The sequence below is a fragment of the Dermatophagoides pteronyssinus genome, unplaced genomic scaffold (genome assembly GCF_027571235.1).
Source record: "Dermatophagoides pteronyssinus isolate colony J.1.1.1.1 unplaced genomic scaffold, Derpt_VIB-CSIC_2022.12 sq0015, whole genome shotgun sequence".
In the NCBI taxonomy this organism is placed as follows: Eukaryota; Metazoa; Arthropoda; class Arachnida; order Sarcoptiformes; family Pyroglyphidae; genus Dermatophagoides; species Dermatophagoides pteronyssinus.
Genome location: NW_027461539.1, coordinates 56,477 through 83,105, shown reverse-complemented (window position 1 = coordinate 83,105; position 26,629 = coordinate 56,477). Strand labels below are relative to the sequence as shown.

General features: G+C 29.6%; 7 protein-coding genes across 7 annotated transcripts; 3 read left to right on the top strand and 4 right to left on the bottom strand.

Moving 5' to 3' along the window:
* Positions 1-15: 15 nt before the first annotated feature.
* LOC113791949 (uncharacterized) lies at positions 16-638 on the bottom strand. Its single transcript, XM_027341800.2, has 2 exons — positions 481-638; positions 16-428 (listed from the first exon to the last, which is right to left on the bottom strand). Exons 1-2 carry the CDS (start codon positions 571-573, stop codon positions 21-23), a joined length of 501 nt encoding a protein of 166 aa, XP_027197601.2. The 5' UTR covers positions 574-638; the 3' UTR covers positions 16-20.
* A 68-nt stretch (positions 639-706) lies between these two features.
* On the bottom strand, positions 707-2,702 carry LOC113791944 (uncharacterized). Its single transcript, XM_027341796.2, is given in 4 exon segments — positions 707-1,582; positions 1,644-1,815; positions 1,817-2,054; positions 2,183-2,702. Coding segments are annotated over 3 exon segments (1,170 nt in total). The 5' UTR covers positions 2,045-2,054; positions 2,183-2,702; the 3' UTR covers positions 707-812.
* A 432-nt stretch (positions 2,703-3,134) lies between these two features.
* On the top strand, positions 3,135-7,171 carry Dis3l2 (Dis3 like 3'-5' exoribonuclease 2). Its single transcript, XM_027341794.2, is given in 8 exon segments — positions 3,135-3,435; positions 3,437-3,801; positions 4,062-4,220; positions 4,277-4,358; positions 4,413-4,466; positions 4,560-4,661; positions 4,725-6,956; positions 7,023-7,171. Coding segments are annotated over 8 exon segments (3,171 nt in total). The 5' UTR covers positions 3,135-3,306; the 3' UTR covers positions 7,071-7,171.
* A 69-nt stretch (positions 7,172-7,240) lies between these two features.
* On the top strand, positions 7,241-8,255 carry LOC142645598 (N-alpha-acetyltransferase 20-like). Its single transcript, XM_075822181.1, is given in 6 exon segments — positions 7,241-7,413; positions 7,469-7,553; positions 7,555-7,585; positions 7,642-7,771; positions 7,841-7,977; positions 8,058-8,255. Coding segments are annotated over 6 exon segments (522 nt in total). The 5' UTR covers positions 7,241-7,360; the 3' UTR covers positions 8,144-8,255.
* Positions 8,208-10,011, top strand: LOC113791945 (cyclin-dependent kinase 10-like). Its single transcript, XM_027341797.2, is given in 6 exon segments — positions 8,208-8,390; positions 8,449-8,658; positions 8,660-8,776; positions 8,830-9,228; positions 9,230-9,398; positions 9,468-10,011. Coding segments are annotated over 6 exon segments (1,014 nt in total). The 5' UTR covers positions 8,208-8,315; the 3' UTR covers positions 9,512-10,011.
* Positions 10,012-10,291: 280 nt separating this feature from the next.
* LOC113791943 (sodium/calcium exchanger 1-like) lies at positions 10,292-23,454 on the bottom strand. The gene is given in 5 exon segments (XM_075822180.1): positions 10,292-10,751; positions 10,753-11,895; positions 11,897-12,226; positions 12,304-13,712; positions 23,310-23,454. Coding segments are annotated over 4 exon segments (3,171 nt in total). The 5' UTR covers positions 13,567-13,712; positions 23,310-23,454; the 3' UTR covers positions 10,292-10,316.
* A 1,658-nt stretch (positions 23,455-25,112) lies between these two features.
* LOC113791764 (uncharacterized) lies at positions 25,113-26,450 on the bottom strand. The gene is made up of 2 exons (XM_027341585.2): positions 25,671-26,450; positions 25,113-25,606 (listed from the first exon to the last, which is right to left on the bottom strand). Exons 1-2 carry the CDS (start codon positions 26,340-26,342, stop codon positions 25,508-25,510), a joined length of 771 nt encoding a protein of 256 aa, XP_027197386.1. The 5' UTR covers positions 26,343-26,450; the 3' UTR covers positions 25,113-25,507.
* Between the last annotated feature and the right edge of the window lie 179 nt (positions 26,451-26,629).

Genomic DNA, 26,629 nt, shown 5'->3' with positions numbered 1-26,629 from the left:
AATAATAAATAAAACTCATTTTAAAAATTTATTTTATTGATTTCTTCAATGAATTTTTCAGCGAAATCAGAATTAGCCAATCTTGCACATTCAATGATTTTTGCTTTAATCTGATTGAATTCATTGATGAATTCATTACTTGGCTTGATGTTTGTCATCGTTGCTTCCGATATTTCATACAATTTTCGTTCAACATTTGATTTCATCTGCTGTTCCAATTCTCGATCTAGTCGCATATACAATTCTGAAATTTGAGATTTGATTTGTTCATGAGCTTCATCTTGTTGTATCTTATAGATCAAAACATCATTGAACCCTTTTAGTTGTCCAATCTTTTCGAAATATTCAAAAGAAATTTCATATCCAGCATCAAATGATTGTTGTGTCAATTTGTCTCGCGTTTCTTCAAAAGCATCATGGAATGCCGCCTATAAAAAGATTTAGAAATAGAACAGAATCACTTTCCAATGAATAACTTACATTTTCAATACGTTCTAAATCTCTCTCAAATTCTTTAGATGCCAAAACTAATTCATCATCGCCATCCGAATCACCAAAAACATCATCTGCCATAATTTGAGATATTCCGACATTATTTCATTATTATCATCGTTAACTGCCATCTATTGGTTGGATTATTGCATTCACCACTCCCATTTTTTACAGTGGATTTTTCAAAAGAAATAAAATGAACAAGGCAAAGAAATGGAATTTTAACAATTTATTGCTTCAAAATATTCAAAACAAATTTTTATACAGGCACATTGCATTCGCTTTGGATTTCACAAACAAAGAGACTAATTTGATAATGATTATTGTTTAAGAAAAAGGCATCGACGTTTAAGGCATTTTTGTTTCTTAATATCATTGCCACCGAATTTAGGTTTATCCAGACAATATAAACATGTACCACAATCATCTTGTAAACAACCTTCACAAACACGACAAGCCATACGACGGAATTTTGAATTCATTCCAGGCGAATTGTCATCTTTCGATGAAGAATTAGATTTTTTCTTTGATAGATTCAATTTGGATTTGGATTTTTTTACACCCGAATCCGTTGTTGTTCGAGAATGTTTAATTTCTTGATTAGTTTTTATGGATTTTGGCACAATACTTTCATTCAATGATGTACCTGAGTTTAAAGTTTCATCAATGTGAATTTGATCTTCTGAGGTAATAGGGTTATTATTGTTGATATCGTCCATCATAAGAATTTCGGAAGCATCAGTATTGAAATGTTTATGATATATATTGGCATGTTTTTCCGGATCCAATATATATTTTTTTAGACAAGCATTGAGTAGACAAGATTTACATCGAGCACCAGGCGAATCAATTTTCAATGAACAATTTCCATTATACAAGCATTTATATTGCACAGGTTTTTGACTATAACGATAGAAAAATTTAGCACAACTTTCACAGCTAAACACACCATAACGACGGGATATATGAGAATAATATTTAGTTAGTCCACAAACTTCACATGTAACGGTTCCACCTTTGGGATTTTGATTGGGCATCGATGATTGTATTGGTGAAGATTTAGCCGATTGTGTTAAAGACGAAACAAAACCTATGATTGAAAAGAATCTTATATTTATAAGTTTTGTTTACTAATTACTAAAACCACCTACTTTCATCAGCATCATGATTCTCATGGAATTGTATAGACATAAGATGTGAATTATCTTCAAAATAATCTTCAATTTGATTGAAATCTTGATTAACAATTGTATCATCAACAACACCATCAAAAATCTTCTCTACAGGATAATCATAATCATCTTGATCATAATCGATAACTTTTTCTTGTTTTTTTTCTTTTCTGTCGTTGATTATTGACTTCTTTTAATGGTATTTCCTCTTCATAATGTTCACAATGATAATGTAATTGAATTTGATCCATTGTGTCAACAATTTTTGCACAAAACATACAACGGTAAACAGTTTCGGCAATAATGATACCGTTATTGTCACAAATTAATGATCGAACATTTAATGTTGATCGAAATGGGTCATTAATCAATTGCATCATAATGGATTATCTATAATTAAATTTGCAATATATAACAATCGAAAAAAAGAAATTGATCACTAAATGAAAAAAAACTAGAACCAAACAGTTATGTTGATTACGATGTTATTAATGTTTTTGTGTATGACCAATTAGTACTTTTATAGTTACAACGACAATGATAATGGTGATGATTAAATTGATTGATGGATAAAAATATGTTAAAAACGTATTCACGGTTTATGGTATGAGTTCGTTATTCGATTGACTGATACTTTTCGGCCAGTGACGTATTGTCGCGAACTAAAAAATAAAATTAACAGCATTGGCGAATAGATGATGGCAGATAGATTTGGAGGCAACCGCTAACTTCGTTGACAGAAGAAAATATATAAAAAAACGGCACGCCATCATCATTATCGCCAACAGCCACAGCCGTCGTCGCTAACCAACGAGGATCGAGCCACGCACGTTTACATTTATACATGCTTCGCAAATGTGATTATTGTGGCTGTGTGTATCGTGTATTTATGTTAAGCACGCCACCACGGTGATTTTATCGTTGACTTGATGTGGCTCGGCATCATTTTGTTTACCACCGCCTTCTTAGTCTTCGATAACTAGCCAATCTATACCGAGGTCCACTGTTTAAATGATTTCATGAGAGCAGTAATTGTCTCCAAATCATAAAAATAGATTTTGATAAAAAAGGATCCAAGATCAATGAAAGTATTTCCGCAAATTATTTTTTGAAATTATAACTTTATTGGAGAATAAAACAACAGATAATAACCAATAATAAGGATGATAATTGATGATTAGGGAATTTTCGATTGAATAACATAGGAACTATAGTGTGTGGATAAACAACTTATCTCATCCCGTTTTCTGATGGGTATTCCCGAACGCATTTATGAATCTGCGACTGCGAATAAATATCAAATCAAAAAAAAAAAAAAATGGTCAACTTTAGTAAGCATGCTCGAATCGAATTTTTTTCCCGTCGTCCTCATCGTGTATGAGTCATCCCTTTAGTTGATTGATCCAAAAATTGATTTTCTTAGGTTGAAAATTTTGGCAGCATCCTTTTTCATCATCCGGAGTTATTAGTTGGCTATGCAATTGTTATGTAAAATTAAAAGTTCGATTAATCGAACTCAAAAAATAGAAAATTTTACTTATTTTTCTAAATATAAATAAATTCAATAAATAAACGACGATCCCGACAAATGTACAAATTATTATTATCTGTGATTGAATTTTCTTTTTGCACATAAATACAGATGCCAAACCATAATGACCAAATTGAATGTCTAACATCATCATCATCATCATCATTAATGTCAGATATTCATAAAAATAAGAATTCCACTATTAATCATAAAAATAGAATAAAAGAATACAAATGGCCTAAAACGAGGTAATTCTGGTGACAGTTCGATAATGACTAACGATAATAATGGACGTAGTAAGATACCTGTTTATAATGGTAATAATCATTCAGATATGGCCACCAATAGCCGAAACTGTACAAATGTATTGGCAATAAATAATCTATTCGGATGGAATATTGGTTACCATCATCATCATCATCATTATCAACATCATCAACAGTCACAAAGGTTGATTACAAACCTAAATAATCTAAGAATAATGGATTTACCTGAACATGTAAGAATTCATCAAAATCTACATAATCGTCTTAATCATCCACAACGTCATTATTGTCAACAACAACAACAACAACAAGCTGTACGATATTGTCAACATAAATACAGGTGAGATTCTCGTCAAATATATTCACTTCAACAGTAAGAGAACTGAATAAATAGTGCAATACAGAAACAGAATCGAATGTATGCTTGTTGTGTGTTGTCAAAAGTGGAAGAGAGAGAGAGAGAGAGAGTGAGGCAAAACACACTTTGCTCAATTATTGTGGCTCTTTGTGTTGGAAATGTTGCATCATGTAGTGCTTATTGACTAATTAAATTGTTTATCATATTAATAATCATCTAAAAATTGATAATTTTTTTTACAGACCAAAAGAATTTGTTAGATCATTGCCATCGACGCCCGGATCTTCAACACCTAAAGTAACTCCTGAAGACGAAAGTACAAATTCAATCATGTCATCTTCGACAACAACGGCTGCAACAACAGCTACTATGATGACAAATACATCAAAAAATAGTTCTCGGTAAATGATTTGATTGAATTTTAAAAAAATTTTAAATTTTTTCCTTTCATCTAAAGAAAAAAACGTATGACCAACTTTGAGGAATATCTACCGCTATGTGAAATGCAAAAAGGTTTACAAAAAGGGGAAATCGTTGAGGTAAATAAGCCCGAATAAGTTGCAATTGATTTCTAATTATTATCTCAAATGCAGGGAATATTGCGGATCAATCAAAGAAATTATAACGATGCCTATATCAGTGCTCCGGTAATATCTGGTATTTTCTAATTGTCCAACTACATTTTTGCATCTTTATTCAAATTTTTCTTAAATTTTATCTTAATATGATTTCACTTATAGGACGAGGGCTTAGACATCTACATTAAAGGCTTGATCTATCGAAACAAAGCATTAAATGGGGATTTGGTTGCTGTGAAGTTCCTGAATGAAACCGAATGGAAGGTAAAATCAACTTGTCTGAAATTTTCCTCGTTAGTTTATGATTTTTTTTTTTGATTTTGATAGATTTCCTATACAGCAATCAACGCGAATTGGGAAGAATGGAAAGATGATTTTACACGACTTATTGAGGCAAATGATGATGAAATCGATCTCAATAAATTAAAACTCAATTCAAAAGATATGGGTTTAATTAGCATGGGTTCGAAATCCACATCATCACCAGTAACAATCGAAACATCAAAACAGCTATTGATGGATGAATTCGAAAATCTTCCGTTACAAATTTTCACGTTAAAAATTTCCGATTTAAAAAAACAGATACCATATTGGTCACGATTTATTCAACGTACAGCAAAAGTGGTTGGAATTGTAAAACAAAATCATCCAAGAATGTTTGCTGGATCATTGAAATTTGAGGAAAACAACGAAAACAATAAAAACGCAAATCAAAAGAAAAAGATGGAAAATGACAACAAATACGTAAAATTCACATCATGTGATATACGAAATCCTCAAATAATAATACCAATGCAAACATTACCTGAAATCATACAAAAAGACTATTGGAAATATAAAAATCATTTATTTTTGGCTGAAATTACTGATTGGAAATCAGATAGTCTCTATCCATTAGGCAAAATCATTAAAAATTTTGGTGAAATGGGTGACGTTGATGTTGAAACAGAAATCATGCTCATATCCTTGAGTATCAACAAAGATGATTTTCCAGGGGAAGCATTAGCAGAATATCAGGATAAATTTCCTGATAAAGATTGGTCAATCCCTGAAGCAGAAATCAATCAACGGAAAGATCTTCGCAAAGAGTGCATATTCACTATTGATCCTGAAACGGCTCGTGATCTTGATGATGCTATTTCTTATCGACAATTGTCCGATGATCGATTTGAGATTGGCATTCACATTGCTGATGTATCATATTTTATCAAAGAGAATACATTGTTAGATCGTATCGCTAGTGATCGAGCAACTTCGGTTTATCTCGTTTCCAAAGTGATACCAATGTTGCCACACATATTTTGTCAAGATTTATGTTCATTAAATCCTGGTCATGATAAACTTACATTTTCGGCTATCATCACTGTGAATGGAGATGGAGAGGTTGTCGATCGATGGTTTGGTCGTACAGTTATTAATTCATGTTGTAAGCTGACTTATGAATTCGCTCAAAAACTTATTGAATGTGATGATGATAGCCAATTAGACCAGTCTATTTTTCCTCGCATTCATGATGAATGGTCTTTATCCGATATCTGGCAACGTGTTCGTCGTTTACAAACTATAGCCAAAACGCTTCGAAAAAAACGTCAAGAGAACGGTTCCATTCGATTGGATAAAACTAAAGTCACCTTTTTGCTAAATGAAGAAGGTATGCCATTGGCATTGTCCAAATATCAGCTTCGCGAATCTAATTGGCTTATCGAAGAATTGATGCTTATAGCCAACAAATGTGTGGCTGAATTTCTTTATGACAAATTTGCTCCTGAAGGTAGAGCTTTTTTGCGCTGGCATCCACCATTGGATAAATTTTTACTCCGTGAATTCTTGAAATCAATCAAAGGTATTTGTCCCATTGAGTTCAAAAGTGAATGTTCACGATCAATGGTCGAATCATTGGAAAAATTGGCCGCAATCGATAGTAATTTTTGCCGAATGTCAACAATGTTCCTAATAAAAGCCATGAAACTGGCCATGTATATCTGTGTAAGCGATCAGGACAATCCATTGTCATATCGTCATTTTGCCTTGAATTTTTCCAAATATACACATTTCACATCACCGATACGTCGATATGCCGATATTATGGTTCATCGTTTACTATCCATGGCTCTTGGATACGAATCAAGTATTTGTTCAAAAACGAATGAAGAATTGAAAAAAATAGCTGAGAATTGTAATACAAAAAAGTATAATGCCATGTTAGCTTCAGAGAAAAGTACGGAAATCTATCTTAAGGCATACATATCAAAAATTGGATCACTTACATCAAAAGCAATCGTTTTTCAAGTTTATGATCATTCATTTGATGTTTTAACCCTTACATTTGATACAATCAATCGTATTTACCTGGATCAACTATATATTGATGATTATGAATTTATTCGTGACAATAGTAAACGTGAATTAAAATTGAAATGGAAATCAGTCGAAACACAATCGACGCCTGATACTGATTCTGAAAACTTGACAGACAGCAGCTCAAATCTAATACAGACTATCGAAAGTTTTATCGTACTTGATATAGAAATGGTTGTAACAGACAAATTTGAATTGAAGGTAAAATTCTTTGTTATACTCGATTTGTGATATTCAATTTTCTTTTTCTTTTTTCATTACATCCAGGTTATCATTGCCCACCCAAGCGGAAAATTTATCTACAATTCTAAATGATCTAATTATTTTGAAATCATCATTTTATTTTATTTTATTTTTTTATATTTGCCTGATGTATTCGAGTCTGAAAAAGACGAATAAATAAATTTTATTTAAAATTTTTATTAAAATGCTTATGATTAAAAAAGTTTTTTAATGATTTAAAAGGTTCGTTTCGGCGCCATCTTTTGTTTCAACGATTAATGAATAGATTTGAGAGCTTCATGAGTCTATCACGAAAAACATTTCAAAACATAAAACGTGAATAGTATCGGAGAATAAAAGGAAATTCTTGAGACTAAAGAATAATGACGAATCTTCGGCCCTTTAAATTAGACGATTTATTTCGAATTAATAATGTGTTCGTATCGAAAAAAATGAAACAAACCTAATCTTTGATAATTTTTTTTGTGTAGAAACTTAGATCCATTCACTGAAACCTATGGCCTATCCTTTTATCTACAATATTTAACTCATTGGCCCGAATATTTTCATATAGCAGGAATCACCCAATGGTGAAATCATGGGATACAGTAAGTTTTTTGTCATCGTCAAAATGTACACCTATTACAATCATATTTTGATCAAGTTATGGGCAAAATTGAAGGCACCGGTAATAATTGGCATGGACATGTGACCGCTTTAACTGTTGCACCGCAATATCGTCGATTGAATCTAGCCGCTAAGCTTATGTATTGTCTAGAGTTGACGTCTGAAAGGTTATTCTTCTTAATTCACCTAATTAATTTTTCTATAAAAGTTTTGTTTAATGAATATTTTTCGAACAGAAAAAATGCCTATTTTGTTGATCTGTTTGTTAGAATTTCGAATAAGGTTGCCATCGATATGTATAAAAAACTTGGCTATAGCGTATATCGTCAGGTATTGGAATATTACACCGGAGATCCAGATGAAGATGCATATGGTAAATCATCGATTTCTATGATCATTAAATTTAATTAATGAAATATTTTTTCCCTTTTTCAATCCAACGCATATATATAGACATGAGAAAAGCTTTATCTCGTGATAAGCTTAAACAATCGATAATCCCATTACCTCATCCTGTGCGAATCGAAGATTTAGAATAAATTATCCATAATTTATGGACCTGGTCTTTTTAATTAAACTAATTCTGAATTTTTCCATTTTTATTGTGATCTATTTTCTAAATTTGAATAAAGATGTCGCTTTTGATTCTTATTTCTTAAAATTCTTATTTTTATTTTTGTTTTTTTGTCAAACACATATCGGATTTTTATCATGACGACAATAACAGATAATACCATTTATTCATTTGAAGATCTTTCTCCAGTTAAAATTCCTAAAAGTCATCTGGTATATTGAAAGTATTGGTAGTGGAATTTTTTTACAATTTTAAATATTCTTTTTTTAGTTTGGTTCATGTGTTCATGTTGGTGATTATGAAAAATTGAATAAAATTGGACAAGGAACATATGGAGTTGTTTACAAAGCCAGAAATATTAAAACAAATGAAATACTGGCTTTGAAAAGAATAAAGATTGAAAAACTAAAGGATGGATTTCCTATTAGCAGTGTTCGTGAGATAAACATTCTGCGAACGGTTCGTCATCCAAATATTGTCAGAATTCAAAGATGTAGTTGTGGGTAAATCTCTTGATAATGTATTTTTGGTAATGGAATATTGTGAACAAGATCTGGCAACATTGATCGATTGCAAAATTCATTTCACCGAATCACAGGTAATCAATTATGCAGCCAAAACAGTGGGCTAAATGTTTCTTTTGTCAAACAGATCAAATGTCTAATGCAACAACTTTTTTGTGGTTTAAAATATTTGCATAAAAACTTTATTATTCATCGTGATTTGAAAGTATCGAATTTGTTGTTGACTGACAAAGGATTATTGAAAATCGCTGATTTTGGTCTTGCTAGAAATTATGGATGTCCAGGCGATCCAATGTCACCCTGTGTAGTAACATTATGGTATCGAGCACCTGAATTGTTATTCCATTCGAATTATCATTCGACAGCTATTGATATGTGGGCAGCGGGTTGTATTTTTGGTGAACTATTGTTACAGAAACCATTACTACCTGGACAAAGTGAAATACAACAAATTGATTTGATCATAAATTTAATAGGCACGCCAAATGATAGAATATGGCCAGGGTTTAATGATTTACCTATTGCTAAAATCATTCACCGTTAAACATCAACCATTCAATAATATATCACATATATTTTCATGCGTATCAAAAGCCGGTATTCGTTTGTTAAATTTACTATTGATGTACGATCCATGCAAACGAGCCACCGCTGATGAATGCTTACAAAGCTCTTATTTTCGTGAATCTCCATTGCGTAAGTATTTAATCGCATAATGAAAAAATTCTTGTTAAAATTTATATGATCGTTTTTTTCATTTGCTAGCCTGTGATCCAAGCGTGATGCCATCGTTTCCTCAAAAATCGTAAAAAATGATTTCTTTTTATTATGATATTTTTTAAGTTTCAACAACATTTCTACAGCAATATGGAGCGTCCTAAGAATATATATTGACGCACCAAAAAATGTTAAAAAAGTAACAATTTGTTAATAACAAAATTATAAATGAAGGATAAAAATTGTAATTTTCAAAACTTTTTTGCTTCTTGAAGTTCTATCAATCTTTCAACCACTGTTTGTCCAAGAACCTGATCACGAATATAACGTTTCTTTTGAACCGCGGATGGTGGCCCATATCCTCGTCCATCTAAATAGCTCCATTCGGGCATGAAATCCAAACGATTTTTCGGTCGATTATATTTTTTTCGCCATTCCTGAACACTAATCAACCGTTTATCTTGATTAAATATCAATGGCACAATGATTTGATTATGGAAAATAGATGATCGTTGGCACAACAATTTCAATGAAGACATTTCGACTGAATCAAATATTTAAATGCCAAAAATTCATAAATGGCCAAGAAAAATACTCGCATGCATATGAGATCAATTGATCGGAAACTTTTATTTTCGTTTGCATTGGAACTTTCCGTAAAGTTTTCGGATAAAGTTTATTTAAAAAAAATATATTTTTCATATTACAATTTTGTAACTTGTACTTAAATTCGACAATGGACTCAATCATATTGAAAACAATTGTTTTGTTTGATAAATTTTTTTTTCGATAAAAAGATGAATAAAAACAACAAAAAATGGCGGAATGGATGATTAATTCGAATTTGAGTATGATGTGTGAAATATTGAGGAATTTTTATGTGTGTACGTGTGTGGATTAGAAACCTTGGATATATCCATAAGCTTCGAGTGTAGACATAACAAGATAGAATAACCATAAGAATACGAAAAAACTAACCGTCGTGATTTTCGGTATGGTAGGTCCACCAAGTTCACCACCCAAGTATGCACGTCGTATCATCAATACAGCTGCACAGATAAAGGCACAAATACAATATAAAAGTACTGAAAATCCAAGACTTCCTGGTTCCACTTGAAATCCTCCTGGTGTACCTTTTATAGCATGATAAATGGCCGCCATTGTCCATGCGACACCAATACCAAGAAAAACATTTACAGCATTACTTCCGGTGACATTTCCGACAGACGAATCAGCATTTTTTTCATTTTCAGCTGCAATTTTAGATGCAAATGTATCCGGTACGGATGTGCCTAATGCAACCAATGATATAGCTGTGACTGAATCTTTTAAGATGAACAGTAGCCCCAAAATGTGATGCCAAATCATTGATCAATGCAGTCAATACGCCAATCATTGAAATCGATACAAGGAAACAGGCCCAGCCATTCCAGATGGTCGCTGGTGGTACAAAAGCAAAAGCAATTTTCCAGAAAAATGTGGCGTAATGGATAAAATAATCGCAACAGGTTCGTTCACCGGCATCTATCTCTTCATCTTTTGATCCGTCCAATGTTTCTCGTTTTGAACATTCAACATCTTCACTCAATGATGAAGAAGCACTTAATTTATGCATCTTGACCGCCGTTATAATCTGATTTTCCCATGATCCAGCACGATCAGCATAGCCTAATGTTTTCTTTCGCCGCATCAAACTGTCTACAATTTGCTTGAACTCTTTAGATTCACGTATGCGAATCATACATTTTGTTAGGTCACCCAAACGTGGAGCACCTCGTTCATCCAATTCATCACCAACATCACGGCGATGTGGTTCATAAAGTTCGACATAGAATATGGAATTCTTTTCATAATTTACATTGTTAATTATGGAAAGATTAATATGTTTTCTTGTTTCATTATTATGAAATATTATATGTCCTTCGCTCATTTCAAAATCTTCGCCTGGTTTAGCTGTTGCCGGAATAGTTTTATAAGGTACTGCGACCGTACCTCGCGCACCACAATATCGAATTACATCTAAACGATAAACACCAATGGTTTCAGGTATTTGGAAGACATTGTTAACAAATGAAAATACACCCGAATGATCATCATCTAATATATTGATACGAGCACGATCATCTTCAATGTTAATGATTGGTTTTTGATTCTCTTCCGAATCCATAGCCACGGATGCATATTTAGCATCAAACAATCGTACATAAAAATGTTCATCTTCTTCAAATTCATCATCATTAATAATAGTCAATGCTATTTGTTTGTATGATTCTCCAGGTCCAAAAATTATCGATCCAGAAGCCGGTTCATAATCAGTACCCGCTTTAGCCGTACCATCTTCTGTTCGATAATGAACAATAATGGATGAATCAAGATCCGGACCAAGACGACGAACAGTCAATGACATTTGTCCAACATCTTCCATCACTGTATATTCTTTTGGATCAAATTTTACGTGAATCATAAATTTTTCCTTGAACATCACTGGAGGAAATCATTTCCAAATCATCCTGGTGTTTATTGTTTTTTGCCGATGGTGTAGGTGGAGCTTGAATCGAAAGAGAATCACGAGAACTATATGAATCATTAGGTAAATCAGTACTTGAGCCAAGCATTCGCCGTGCGGCAATCATTCGATAATAAGCACGGCTTTTTGGCTGAAGTTTTAGAATTTCAGCACGACCAATTGCTTCGAGCTCTTCTAATGTTGCATTAGGATGGCGTGAATAAACATCTTTCAAAATTTCGATCACGTTTTCGCGATGATCTTCGATCAATCTTAAATCCTCTTCACTGGCATCAATATACTACAGTTTTGAAAACAATGTATATAAAAAAAAGAACGGAAATGAGAAAATCAATCAAATTCGTTATTATTACAAACCTTGACATTTTTGTTGAGCATTTCGATGGGATTATCTTGTGTTTGTTGAGCGGAATTTGATTGATCTTTAACAGGCAACGGATCTATTATGGATTGAGGCTGTGAAGATTGTTGTTGATCAATTTGATCTTTAATTTGACCATTAACATTGTTCAATTCCATTTTTTCTTCTCCTGTACCGTCTTCGTTGGTGGTAGAACTTGATGTTTGCATTTTTGTCGGTGGCTTCGATTGTGGTGATTCATATAGCCGATTACGTCGGAAACGATAATGTTTATCAAGATATTTATAAATTAATAAACGTTTATCGGCAATATAAGCTAATTGTACAGTCAGATAGAAGAAAAATAATGTCGTTAATCCTTCCCAGATTTCAATAACACCCGGAGATGACCATACCAATATGATCAATAACCAAACATAAGCAAATACAGAGAATAACATTGTAATGATGAACACACGGAGGTATTTAATTTTTTTAACATTTGGACTCGGTACAGCCCATACACATATTGCAATAATAACAAACATATTGAATGCAGCCGATCCAACAATAGTACCGGGTCCCAATTCACCAGCTTCAAAATTTTGTGCATAAATTTCGATTGCAGAAAGTAAAATTTCTGGTGCTGAAGATCCTAAGGCCATTAACGTAAGATTGGAAACAGTTTCATTCCATATCCTAACGGATACAATTTCTTTACGGCCATCCGGTCGTCTTACAATAATATCACGTTCTTGGCTGGTAATCTGTTCAATTGATGACATAAAACGATCGGCAATAATGGCCACACCGACAAACATATAAATCAATGCAAATAAATACACAAATCCATGTAACACCATTGTTTGTTGGGTGCCATCAGAATGCCAACATGGCAGTATAAGACCATCTTGACAATAGAATATATATGGATTTTGATGATTAACTGATTGATTTGTAATTGATGTTAACAATGATGATGATGATGGCGATATGATCGTCGTTGATTGAAATAATGAATTTAGATTCGATATGTTCGAATTATCTGTTAGCTCATTATCAGATGGTGATGATGATGCTTGTAAATGTGAATAATAATGTTGCTGCAATAATGGATGATTGTCATGTTTTGGATTATTTAAAGTTGTTGATGATGGCAAAATGGCTGCCGTTGTATTCACAATGAAAGACAATTGATTTGAATAATTTGTCAATGGAGACATCATTGATGGTGATGATGATAATGATGTAAATACAGGTGTCGCCATTGAATTCATCATGATTTAATATATTTGATTAAATATACACTGAATATTCAAAGTATCATGATGAAATATCGAAGAAAAAATGGTTGACATATGATTTTGCAGAAAAAAATTTGATGATCGATGAGAATTCAATTGGCCAGAATTGGAAGAAAATTGAACTGGAAAAAATGTGATAAAAAAAAATAAAAATCAATAATTTTTTCACTTCAATAAAAGATTTTTTTTTATATAAAATGACGACAGAATGAGAAAAAAATATCTAGATTTGAAAATAGCAAATTGATAATAATTCGACTGTTCCAAGTAATTTATTCATTTTGTATACTGTTACAAACATGCATAGACATTATTTAAAAATTATTGAACCGTATTGAATTTATTTCTGAAAAAAATAACAATCTTCGTTCAATCAATTCATTGAACGAATGAGCAGCACATATCCAAAAAAAAAGTTGAAGTATCACTTGATTATTTCTTTTTTTTTCACAACCCAAAAATAAGTTTGTTTTTTTTCGCTATAGTTTGTTTCAATGAATGGAAAATGATAAGAAATTGATGACTGACGTAGGCTCTATACATGTATTCGAATTGAAGTCAAAATCGTTTGTTATAGTGAGAGTAAAATCGATAGAAAATTATACTCAAACAATAATAATAATAATAACAATGATGATAATCATTAGATTGTTTTTCTGATTCATTCATTCATTATTCATCATCGATATCTTTTTGAAGAAGAAGAAGACAAAAATACGATGACAACGGGATTTGGAAAACAAAATGAAAACTGTATTGGCGAATTAACAACTAAAATAACTGTTCGAATCGAATGTCAAGATGGAAAAATCGAAAAAAAAAATTTGAAATAAAGGGTTACAGACAAACTGACAAAAACTTCCATTTGAAACTTTTTTTTTGACTGTGTGCAAAACAGCGAATCAAATCTTGAAAAGAAATCGATTTTAGCATGAAAAATGATTTATTTCAATGATATAATAGTTGAATATTGTTCTAATTGCTTAGTTTCGGATAAATTTTCGATGATGATCAATTTTTCGCCAAACTCTGGCTGGCAGAAAAAAAAGAGAGCCAAATATAAGATATGAATGAATGAAATATCTTGAATTTTTTTGTCCTCTTTCAATTTAGATGTGATTTTGTTGGCCGTTGTTTATTCGATTTATGATTGACGTAATAATGATGATGATGATGATGATGAAACAAATATATTGCACAAAGACACAAACACAAATCAAATGATATTATAAAACGGAAATTAAATATAAGATATAAATTTTGTTTGCTGTTGAAACTCGGAAAAATTTTTTTTTTTTGTTTCACATTCGAAGGATTGATTTGGAAAGAATTTCGAAATTGTATATGGCTCTGTTCGTGACTTTTTTTCCTACTTCTGTCAACAAAAGAAAAATCCAGATAATTAAGAAATTTTGTAATTCAATACAGGACAATTGATAAACGAAACATAAAATCACTAGGTTCAAAAGCCAGATATTTCATCTTCATACTTTAAAAAAAAATTGATATACATCAACTAATGAAGAAAAGAAAAAATCAACAAGTTATCACATCACTTAATCATCATAATCAAATTATGTTGATATACTGTTTATGCTGATTAGCGATTATGATCATTATCACTAGAAAATTGAGGCCGAATACCAATTCGTAGAAATGGCAATGACCAAATCAGAATTTAATCAAAATTGAAAAAAACTGATATTAATGTTAGTGATTCAAATTTAAATCAATTACAAAAACAAATAAACAATTTGTTCAACGAAAATAAATTTGAAACTAATAAAATTCAAACTAATTTTATATAACGTAACCAGGTTTTGTATTTTATATAAGGTCGACATCATACGATCCGAATGAAAAACAACAAAACAGAATTATTCGGTGATGAAATGAATTGTCATCGCTTTTATCCGTGATCGAGCGAAATGATTTGTGTTTTTTCAAAAATTACATATTGGAGAAAATGCACGCAGCTCAATTTGTGACTGAACACATTTTATCAAATTAATTTTGATAATATGAGAAATAACCTTTTTGAGAAGAAAAAATGATAATTGATAACTGTCTGCTTGTTATTTCAAAAATAAATATTAATCATTTTATTTAAGCATTCTAAGATATTCTTAAAAGGATTATTATACCTTATGAAAAGACTTTTTTTAGAAACAGATAAGATTTCGATTGATTTGATTAAAAAAAACAGGTAAAAAAACACGTGATAGCAACATGGTTATTAAAATCCTGCATGCGTCAAACCAAAAAATAAACAAACAATCAATTTGTTTATCATTCAATCCACCAAATATCATCGAAATTAATTAAAAAAAACCAATATGATCCAAGTAGGACCAATGGCCGAACAATGTCGATATAGTTGCGAAGATTTTCAAATTCGAATGTGATCATTGTCAAATTGAAATTGTATAATCATCACAAATTAATTCCTATCTACCTTTTTAATCAAAATAAATAATTATATAGAGAGATAGGTCAAGATAAAAGAAATACAAGTGAAAATAATCCCAAATTCTCACCGTTAATGATGACAATGTAAGTGTAATTGAAAGTAATTTCACAAATTAAAATAATTGCAACCAAAACAGACTGTGTTACTGCCATGAACCAAATTGAAATGAATGAAAACTTTTCTTTTTTTTGTTCAATTGAATGAATTCACGTTGATTATTGTCTGGAGCAACATTCACAAACAAACATGTTTCAACATGATGAAAAGCCACAACAAAAATTCATTCATTCACGACAAAAAAAAAAATATTTGAAATGTAAAATCAATAAGGTAAAATTTTTAATAAAGAATTCATTTTTTTGAGTAGGTTTTTTTTAAAAAAAATGATAGTATCTTTTCATTTCTGAAAACTTTTTCTATCACCGAGAGTTATTCTTGCCGATTCTTTCACTAAATTTTGTTTGTTGACTAATGTAGCAAAAGAAAAACAAACTTCAAACACAAACAAATTTCAAGTTTCAAAACAAAACAAAAAAAAATTGAAGGACAATGCTGCACCTATGTTTTCTATAATAATTCCTTTGGAACAGATTTGTAAATGAATGAGGCAGGTGGCTGGTTTGTTTTTTCGATCAACAAACTTTTCATTATTGTCCGATGGCCATGATGGCATCATCATCATGATAATTAACATCGACATCATTGAAAGTTATTTCGAGTAACTTGTTTATTCATCATCATTATTCACACAAAGTTAAAAACTTGTTACACACAAAATCGTCTCTTTTTTTTTGCTCCATCAACTTATCCTCCTCCACATAAAACATCAACAACAAAAAAAAAAATATTCGTACATTTTGTTTTGTAACACACGGAAAGAATGATTCCTAAATATGGTAACACTTTAAAGTGTTTGTGTGTAATGAGCTGTGAGGATAAAAAAGCTGGCCATTCAAAATTCTCAGATTTTAACACGCAAAATTCACATTTAATTTAGTTATTCTTTTTTCGAAACTTTTTAATGGTCAATGGTAATTTGGCCAGAATTTTGAAATTTTTTTTTATTTTCAGTTATTTTTTGCATTGGCACAATGGGATTTATCAAAATTCTAGTCATAACATAATTTAAACGTTAGAAGAAATAAATCTTGAGGTTAAAATTCAGAATTCCGAATTTTAAAATAACTTTTTCACAAAATTGTATTTGAAAGGAGAAAAAAAAAGTTGAGTTTGAAAAGAAAATTGGCTAAAATTTTTTGGAAACGATAAATCTTTTATCAAAATTTTATCATTGCATCGTACTATTAACAATAGAAAATTTAACTCTCTGACAAGTTAAATTGTCCCAAATGCCAATATTTTTATGTAATAATAAAAAATAACGAAAAACGAATTCGATCGATCCAAATCGGGTGTAGACAAAATAGCAATGAAAAACATGAATTCAGAATTCATTAGGCTTTCTTTTTTTCCCCTGAAATATTCGCAACAATCAGAATACATTATATCGATGGTAATTCAATCGAATATTTCAACGACGAATGCATACTTTTTTGTTTTTGTTTTTTGAGAAGAACAAATCTTGCTCATACATAAAATACGATAATAATTCAAAATACTTCGAACGTTAAGTATTCGATCGATCGATCGATTCCTATTTATTGATTCAATCATATCATCTTTTATTTTTTTTTCTGGTTCGATTCTATTATTATAATATAAAGGAATTTCATTGATGATTCTATACGTTATTTAATGATGTTAAAAATTCAATGAATTTGATTATTACCAAATATTCAATGAAGAATAATTTTGACAGCTAAAAGCTGAATTTTTTCTTTCTTTTTTTTTTTTTTTTTTTTTGTTTCATTCGCCATACGAATTTTTATCAATTTGAATGTTTTCGTTCGAAAAAAAACCCAATCAAAATTGATTCGTTATAAAATTATTCAAAATGAAAAAAACAAAGTCTAACTTATCGTTGACATATAAAATATTGAAACCAGTTATTTATTTATATTTCTATTTTTCTGTGGTTATATAACAACACGAAAAGAATTCTATACAAATTTATTTATAAAATTTTTCCTTCTTTTTCAAAATCAAAATTCAACAAAAATTTTTCAAATTCAGGTGAAAATGATTTGTTTGTTTGTTGATATTATTTGCTTTTACCTATTGGTAATTCTTTTATGATTTCAATTATTTTCAAACACAACTCAAACATGAGTTTTGTTTATGTTATAGATTTGAATTTAAATCTCCATCCAATATTGAATCACATATAAATGTAATTGAAAGGCAAACTACAAGATTCTGTGAAACAAGACAACAACAAAAAAATTCAAAATTTCGTTTTATTTTCACACCGAAACAAAACCAAATTCATTCGATTATTTTTTATATCAAAAAAAACATAAAGTATTTTTTTATCAAGAAAATTCAATATTAGAAAAAAAAAGTATTAACATTCACATGGCTGTCATGTCATACATATTTTGCGTTTCCGCATTTACCTCATTAGATTCAACAAAAGAAAACAATCGCTTTTTTTTCTGGTAATAAACTATAGTTTAAAAAACGAATATTCACATATATGTAATGAATAGAGAAAACTATAAATTTTTTATTACAACAAAAAGAAAAAATTCATTCTGTTTTTCTTTCAGGTTAATTTAATGAAATCTAATCTTTACCCATCTAATCCAACGGATTTTTTTTTCTTCTTCTTCAAAGAAATTAATAAAGCAAAAGAATTTTACATGACGATAAAGTAGTTTTCTTTCTACAACTCATTACACATTTATGACTTTGATTATTATTATTATTATTCAAATATATCCGTTTCTTTCCGTTTATAAACATGATCACAAAAAAAAAGAAAGGATAAGCTTAATTATATTGAAAATGAAAATTAATCTGATCAGCAAATATCATATTGAGTGCAAAAGAAGAAGAAGAAGAAGATATTCTTGTTCACTTTAATATAAGAGAAAATATTTTAATAAGAATTCCAAAGTGGTTTCAATGTTACAATTATTTGCTGGCAATAACGAGCATTCATTCATTCATTCAAGAAAGATTTAGAATACTAATTCTGAGACAAAAACCCATTCATGTTGAGAAAACAAAGACAAAAACAAAACAGAAAAAATGTAAAGAATTCTCATCATTATAGAATAGAAAAAAAAAGAATTATTATCGTTAAGTAAAAATAAAATAAGGACATATTATTATTCTGGATGGCTAATTTTGTTTCAAAATAAATATGTTCCATATAATAATAATAATTAAATATATGTTCTGTTTTTTTCAACATATTTTTGATAAGAAAATATAATTTAAAGTGAATCATAATATCCATCGAATCGTTCATTCAATTTTGTTCAACAACAAACTATTGACGAACAATAAAAGCTGCTGCTGCTGCTGCTTCTGCTGATGATGATGATGGATTATTATCATGGCCAAACAAAAATTGATTGGAAAGCAAACAAACGATTTTTTTTTCGTACGGTAAATTCCTACCGATGCCATAATGCTGAAAAAATTCCAAAACTATGCAAGAAGCTTGTTGTTTATGTAATTCTTTAATTATATTCACTGAAAATTTTGATAAAATTTTCTTTATTCGAATCAATGTACTTTTATCATTATTATCATCTTTGTTGTTGCTATTCTGGACTGTAACAGTAACAGTAAATTTCTAATCATTGTTTACATGATGATTATAGTGTGATGGATGAAAGAAATGACACAAACAAAATCAATAATATGATCAAATCTAAAATATGCATTAATGTTCATGTTTTAACATAGAACATCAATGTCATTAATTCATCAAATGAAAATACAAATATTTGCATACATTTCGGTACAACTGTAGAAAATAAAACAACTGTACCAAAAAATGCATTTTATTATTCCAATTTTTTGTTTTGAAATGAAAGGAGTGGGATTTCAACGAAAAAAAAATGAAAATAAATAAATATATCGACGGAATTCTTGATTTTCCTAATGACAATCATGATAAGCAGAAAAGAACAAACAAAACTAAAACAGAGCGAGAAGAAACAAAAATCAATCAAAATGCCAATTTTCGGTAATGTTTGGAATCTTGGTTTTTGTTCTGTTTTTCTTTTCATTCAAATAGTATCCAGTTTCCAAACATTTGCATTTCAAAAAAACAAAAACCAAAATCTTTCATTCACATCATTAAAGCTATATTTGGAATTTTTGTTCACTAACATTTCGAAATTTATTTCTAAATAACTTTATATAATAAGACTTTTTTAAAAGAAAATTGTGGAATCCACCTCGAATAGAAAACATACATTCGTTGAATTAACAATAGCTCCCTATGTATATCATCGGCATCCATATATGTGTCATGGAAGTACAAGAAAAAAAAACTGAAAATTCATTTTTTTTATAATTTTTTTTGAAATATTTTTTGCCTTTTTGTTGTTATGATTCCCCCTCAACCAAAAAAAAAAAATGTCCATTTTTTCCTGCTTGGAATCTGAACCAAATAACTTTAAACTTGGTTGACACATATCATTTATCATTTGTCGCTTTCATAGATGATTATTTTTTTTTTATTTTTTTTTTTGGCCGAAAGTTATGAACGTCATAAACATTTCTCTTATTATATTATATATACAAGATATATATCAAATAAAGCTTACACACAAAAATAAGCCCGAAAACCATCATCTATTTTATATATGTACCGCAATGGTTTTCAAAAAAAAAATGCAAAAAAAATCAGATTCATAACAAATTCACATTATTTTTCAAAAGCAAAAAACCATCATCATTATTTTAAGAATAATTTCTTTTGAATTCTTTTGAATTCCATTTTAGAAATAAAAGTCATAGCAGATATGAATTTATTTATGAAATATTTTTTTGTTGAAAAAAAAATTCAAAATTGTGATCTGAATTATGTTTTTCTTTTTTGGCATAAGAATTCCATAACAAGACAAGCAATGTGATAATTTAAAATCAAATTTTTTTTTATAAGCAAAGGTGACTGAGCTCGACCGTTAACATTATGAAATAAAATTCACTCTAAATAATGATTTCCTGATTGAATGATAACCACGAGATAAAATTACAGAATATAAAATTTTCAAATATAAATAACAGATAAGAGATCCGTTTTTTTAACTTACCAGAAAAACAATCGTAAAATTTATAAACAAAATTAATTACGCATGGTTTGGTCGACTTGATTTCAACTTTGGATGTTGAAGATTATTTAATCGGAAAGAATCGGTTTTAGACTGGTATTCGTTAAACGTAGAATTGAATCAACAACAACAAAAAACAACCAGAAAAAATGCTTCGCACACATGAAAAAATTCGTGAATAAAATGAAAATCAATCAAATTGACACGATTCTTGTTGTTGGAATTTCAATACTGCATTTGTAACCTTATCATCACATTTGCCACTGAATTTTATTTAATTTTTTTTTTTGATTACAGAAATCATTATCAAAAAAAAAACGAGTTGATTAATTTTTTTTTGTTTGTTATTAATTAAAATTTAGGCAAAGAATTTTTCTCTTCCATGGGCTTATGTTCGAAATTTTTTTTATATCGTCATTCATATGGATGCGAAAACTTGAAAAAAAATTCAATGCTAGTGACATTAAATGCTATCCTATATCGATGATAGCTATTTATTTAATGTTGATATGTATCCTTTGAGATTAAATGAGCGTATCATATAATAGGAAAAAATAGAGAGAGAGAGAGAAAAAAAAGGAAAAACTTTTAAAATTTATGACGATAAGATATCTTAGATCTTATACATTTCAGAAAAGATTGTCATTTTAATTTACACATTATCGCTTTACACACAGTGATTTCTCTTTTTGATGTTTTAATTTAGATTTTTATCATTAAAAATTATTATTATTTATTTTTAGTTAAGTCAAACAAATATTGATTGAATATCCATAACTACCTGAAATTTGTTATTGAAATATGTTATTAAAAAACATTTTGTTTTCACATTGTGAATTTTTCCTATTTTCAAATAATTAGTTAGCTTATTTTGTCTAAATCAATCGATTTAGTCTGAGGTAGCCGGATTGTTGATATTGATGGTGATAATGTTATCAATATTCAATTGAAACAATTATTATTAAACATTCCATTTACACAGAAGTCAATGATTATTATTAGCAATCAGATTAAATTGAGAAAAATAAAATCTCACAAACCGACAACATCATCATCGATACCATACAACTTAATTTGAAATCGTATTGACGTCACAAAATACCAAAAAAAAGAACAACAAAAACCAGAACAACCATAAATTGAAAACAAACAAACAAAAACTAAATTGAAATAGAAAATTGGCAACGATGACGACCATTGAAATGAGATCTACGCCGATACCGATAATAATAATAATAATTATTATAATCCTCATAGTTTTTTTTCCTGTAATCAGTTTCCAATGATTCTGATATTGATACTACTTTTTTTAAATGGTTTCTGACTGGTTGAAAACAAACCATATCAAATCACCTATTGTAGGAACTTTTAATTTCACTGTCAATATTGTTGTTGAATTGAAATTCCATTTCGTTTTTTTTGATTTTCTTCTTTTTTCCGTTCTTCTTCTTCTTTTCCTTCTTTTCATTTCTCTGTTTGTTTTCAATTTGGATCTGGTAAGCTGTTAATTTACTCATATATACATGAAGATTTTCAAGATTATAAAAAAAAATAAAGAACATTTGAAAAAAATAAGATGGAAAAAAACAGCCTCCACAATCAGAATAAATGGATTCATTCAATTTTTGTTTTCAATTCAAGAATTGTTTGTAATAACAATAATAATAATATAATCATTAGAGTGCCAAATAAAAGATAATTGAATCAAATGGAAAAGAAAAGAAAAGAAAAGAAAAACTAAACTTTAAGAAAGCCATAATCATTCTAAAGGCCAAAGAATTAATAGGAACAAACACACACACAAAATCGACAATTCAATTGTTTATGATAATCATAGTTTGATAAATGATGAAAGAAATGAAATTTTTTTTCTCAAACAAAACAAGCAGCAAAAATAGCAAAAAAAAACCAGAATCAGAAAAATGAAAAAATGGAAAAAGCCCAACATGTTTTATTTTGTTGTTGAAACGGATTGAAAGAAACTTGAAACTATTTCACAAATCACACATCGACAAACATCATCATGAACCATTATTATATAAAGAGGTACTTACCATTAACATTTATAAAATGGTTATTTCATTGCCATTATCATTATTGGTTTGTTGGATGTCGTTGTAATGTCTGATGTTGTCAAATGAATGCAACCAAACAACAAACAAAAAAGAAAAGAAACTATTCCATGAAAAAAGCTTCTATCTGATGATGGATGTTATGAGAAAAAACAACAAAACAAACAACAAACATAGACAAAAACATCAAAATGATAAAAATGGTTTACTTTCTTTTTCATTCAGAATATTTCAATAAATTTATGAAAATTTACAACATAACAAAAATATAATCATTTTTTTCCAGAGCATATACCCAACAACAACGAAAAAAAAATATTAAGAAAACTTCCAACACACATATACACCAAAAGTGAACAAGAGAGAATTCAATGAATTGTTTTGTGATGGCAGGATGTGATTCCAAACCGAATGGATTCGAATCCTAAAATGATGATGGCGAATATTGGCTGCGAAGCAATAAGGATTGAGTGTTTGTGTGTGTGTGTTGTTAGGACAAAAACTGAGGATACTAATGTCGACTACCGATTGACGCATATGAAACGTCGACTGCTGTCTACTGAATGGAATTCAGGCGCAAAAATAACAAAAAAAAACGAATTTCTCGTGTTGCAGAAATCTATAAGATAGCCATATACAGTTAATATACGCCAATAAATTCTGCACTTGCTCTGGTCTTTTCTTTTTCTTTTTGTTTTATTCTCTTGTTTCAAGTTCATCATCCAGCTGAATTAATAGAAAAAAAAGAATTCTCAACCGATTGACCTCGATAACGACAATGTCGATAAAATAATTAGGAAAATGATGATGAATTTTTTTTATTCATTTATTCAGTTGTCTATCTATCAATACAAAAATAAAGTAAAGTTTTTTTTTGGCATCGATCTGTTTCTATCCCTGTTCGGTTAACAGGATTCCCAATGTAATTGATGGATTTTGTCTTTTGAACACAAATTTTTTTTTCAATAATCATAGCTCTCAAACTCGATGAAACACATTTGAACTAAATCGATTTTTTTTAACGCACACAATCAACTGAATTTGGCACTTGGGAAATTTATTCATTCCATACTTTTACATAAAGGATTTGTTGTTGATGAAATTTTTTCTTGTGGTACTATAGTAAAACAAAATCCAATTGTTTCGATTCATGTTTCATGTAGAAAAAAAAATTCAAAGATTTTGAATTTCCTAGAAATCGGAAATCTAAAAAAACGGAGAAAAACCAACCAGAATCCGAATAAAATTAATTTACGGGTCCAGGCCGATTTTTGTGTTTGGTTTTGTTTATTTACTTTCAATTTTTTTTAAATAAATATTTTTGCTTGAATGAGTTTTTCAATAAGTTCTTAATTTTTTTAAAACTTTATTAGAATTCAATCAAATGTGATTCTCTCAAAGAAAATATCGTATAATGAAATGTAGCAAAAAACAAATGAAATAAAAACAATCAAATTTATAATTTGAATGCAGTATACGAATCGAAAACAATTTCCAAAGTTAATCATATTTAATGAACGAACGAAAAAAAACATGGCCTTTTTTGAATCTTTTTATTCTGTTTTTTTTATTTCTAAAAATAAAATAACATAAAAGAAAAGAATATTTTTGAATTGAACTAAATCACCAGATAATGAATTTTTTAGATAATCGGTTTGAATTTGAATAAAAAAACTGAAATGAATTGTAAAATTTATTTAAAAAAATTGAATATTTTAAATATAGATTGATGTTGAGGATTTAGAATAAGTCATCAATTATTAAATGATTGAAAAACAAAATAGGTGCAAAAATCAAAAATTTTATTCATACAATTTTTGATAAAATAATGACAATGGTTGTAAGAAAAATTGGCAATTTGCTTTTTTCAAGCTCAAAAATCAAAATTATCTGTTTCCGCCTATACACGCAAACAATCAAATCATATAATGAAATATTCGTTGAATAACCAAAAAAACATTGTTTAAAAGGAATGATTTTTGTTTAACGAAAAAAATGTCATTATAAAAGAAATCGTGTTCAATCAATCTATCATTGCGTGACTTGGAATTTAATATCTTTTTTTTTTTTTGATTAGAATAAAAAGTGGTGGTTCCAACAAAGGTTCTCAATGGCAAGAAATTTTCTTGATTGGAAGTCACGAGATCATTTTAATGAATAAACCCATTCATCATCTATCATTACAAAATGGATGGTAGCGATGGAATGTGTGGCGCTTTGAATTCTTTCGGATGATCATGAATGAATTTTATGAACATTGAAGCTCGTTTTTTATCTTTCTGTTTTAAAATGAGTAAAAATTTTAAGTTAATATTTTTTTTTAAATTTTAAATCATAACATACAATAAAATTATTCACATCAACCAGCGCTACTTCTCCAACGTTTTTGAATGAAACTAAAAGCTGACGAGTGGCAAAATCAATGGCCAATATTTCTTCTGGTTCGATTAAATGAACTAATTTTCGCCAAAGTAACGCATTATGTAAAATGCTTTTATCTTTATATGAATGAACCGTTTGAACATCTGGATGTCGTGAATTTTGAGTGATAAAATGTGAATTCTCAAACGATTTGACTAAAATTAATGAATTATCCAGATGTTCGAGCTTTTCGATAGTATTATCCGCTTCATCCCAACCCTCCCATTTAGCTTCATAAGCGACGATTCCGTTAACAAGTTTTTTACTTCGTATGCGCTCGACGCTCCATTCTGTTTGAACTTCAGGGTTGGGTTCACTATCATCATTTCCAAGTTCCTCTTGCAACGATTCAATTGTTTCTTCAATTTTTGCCTGCATAGATTCACGGCTTGTCGATCGATTTTTAATTTGACCAGTTTTAATTTGAGTGAATGTTGACATATTTTCTGATGTCTCTTCGGCCGGTAAACGATTTGTTGCAGGAAAGCTCATCTCCTCCCATGATAATTCATTCCATTCACGTCTTGTTGCCGACTCGATTGTCGTCGATAGTTCGGATACAGGTTTTGATGCTTGTCTTGAATTTTTAAACATTATGATAAAATTAAAATGATAATTTTAATTGATGAAGAAACATCAAAATTCTATATGCGTTACAGCATAAATATCATATGATAAGGAATCAACATTCAGACGTCTTATGTGAAGGGCATGAAATTAGAATTTGAAATCAAATTCGGTCTCGAACACAATTTCAAAAACAGCACATTTGATCAATTTAAATTTGACTAGAAAAAAGGCATTTTTTCTCAATAAATCAATAAATTAAATTAAATTTCAAAAAGAAACAAAGATTGGTCGCAATATGTACAAAAGTTATT

Bases quoted from the DNA above. Each gene is read 5' to 3' on its own strand.
- LOC113791949 (XM_027341800.2), bottom strand. From the start codon at position 573: ATGGCAGATGATGTTTTTGGTGATTCGGATGGCGATGATGAATTAGTT. The intron at 429-480 runs GTAAGTTATTCA...ATCTTTTTATAG, and splicing joins ATTTAGAACGTATTGAAAAT to GCGGCATTCCATGATGCTTT.
- LOC113791764 (XM_027341585.2), bottom strand. From the start codon at position 26,342: ATGTTTAAAAATTCAAGACAAGCATCAAAACCTGTATCCGAACTATCG. The intron at 25,607-25,670 runs GTATGTTATGAT...ATTTTAAAACAG, and splicing joins TTGATGTGAATAATTTTATT to AAAGATAAAAAACGAGCTTC.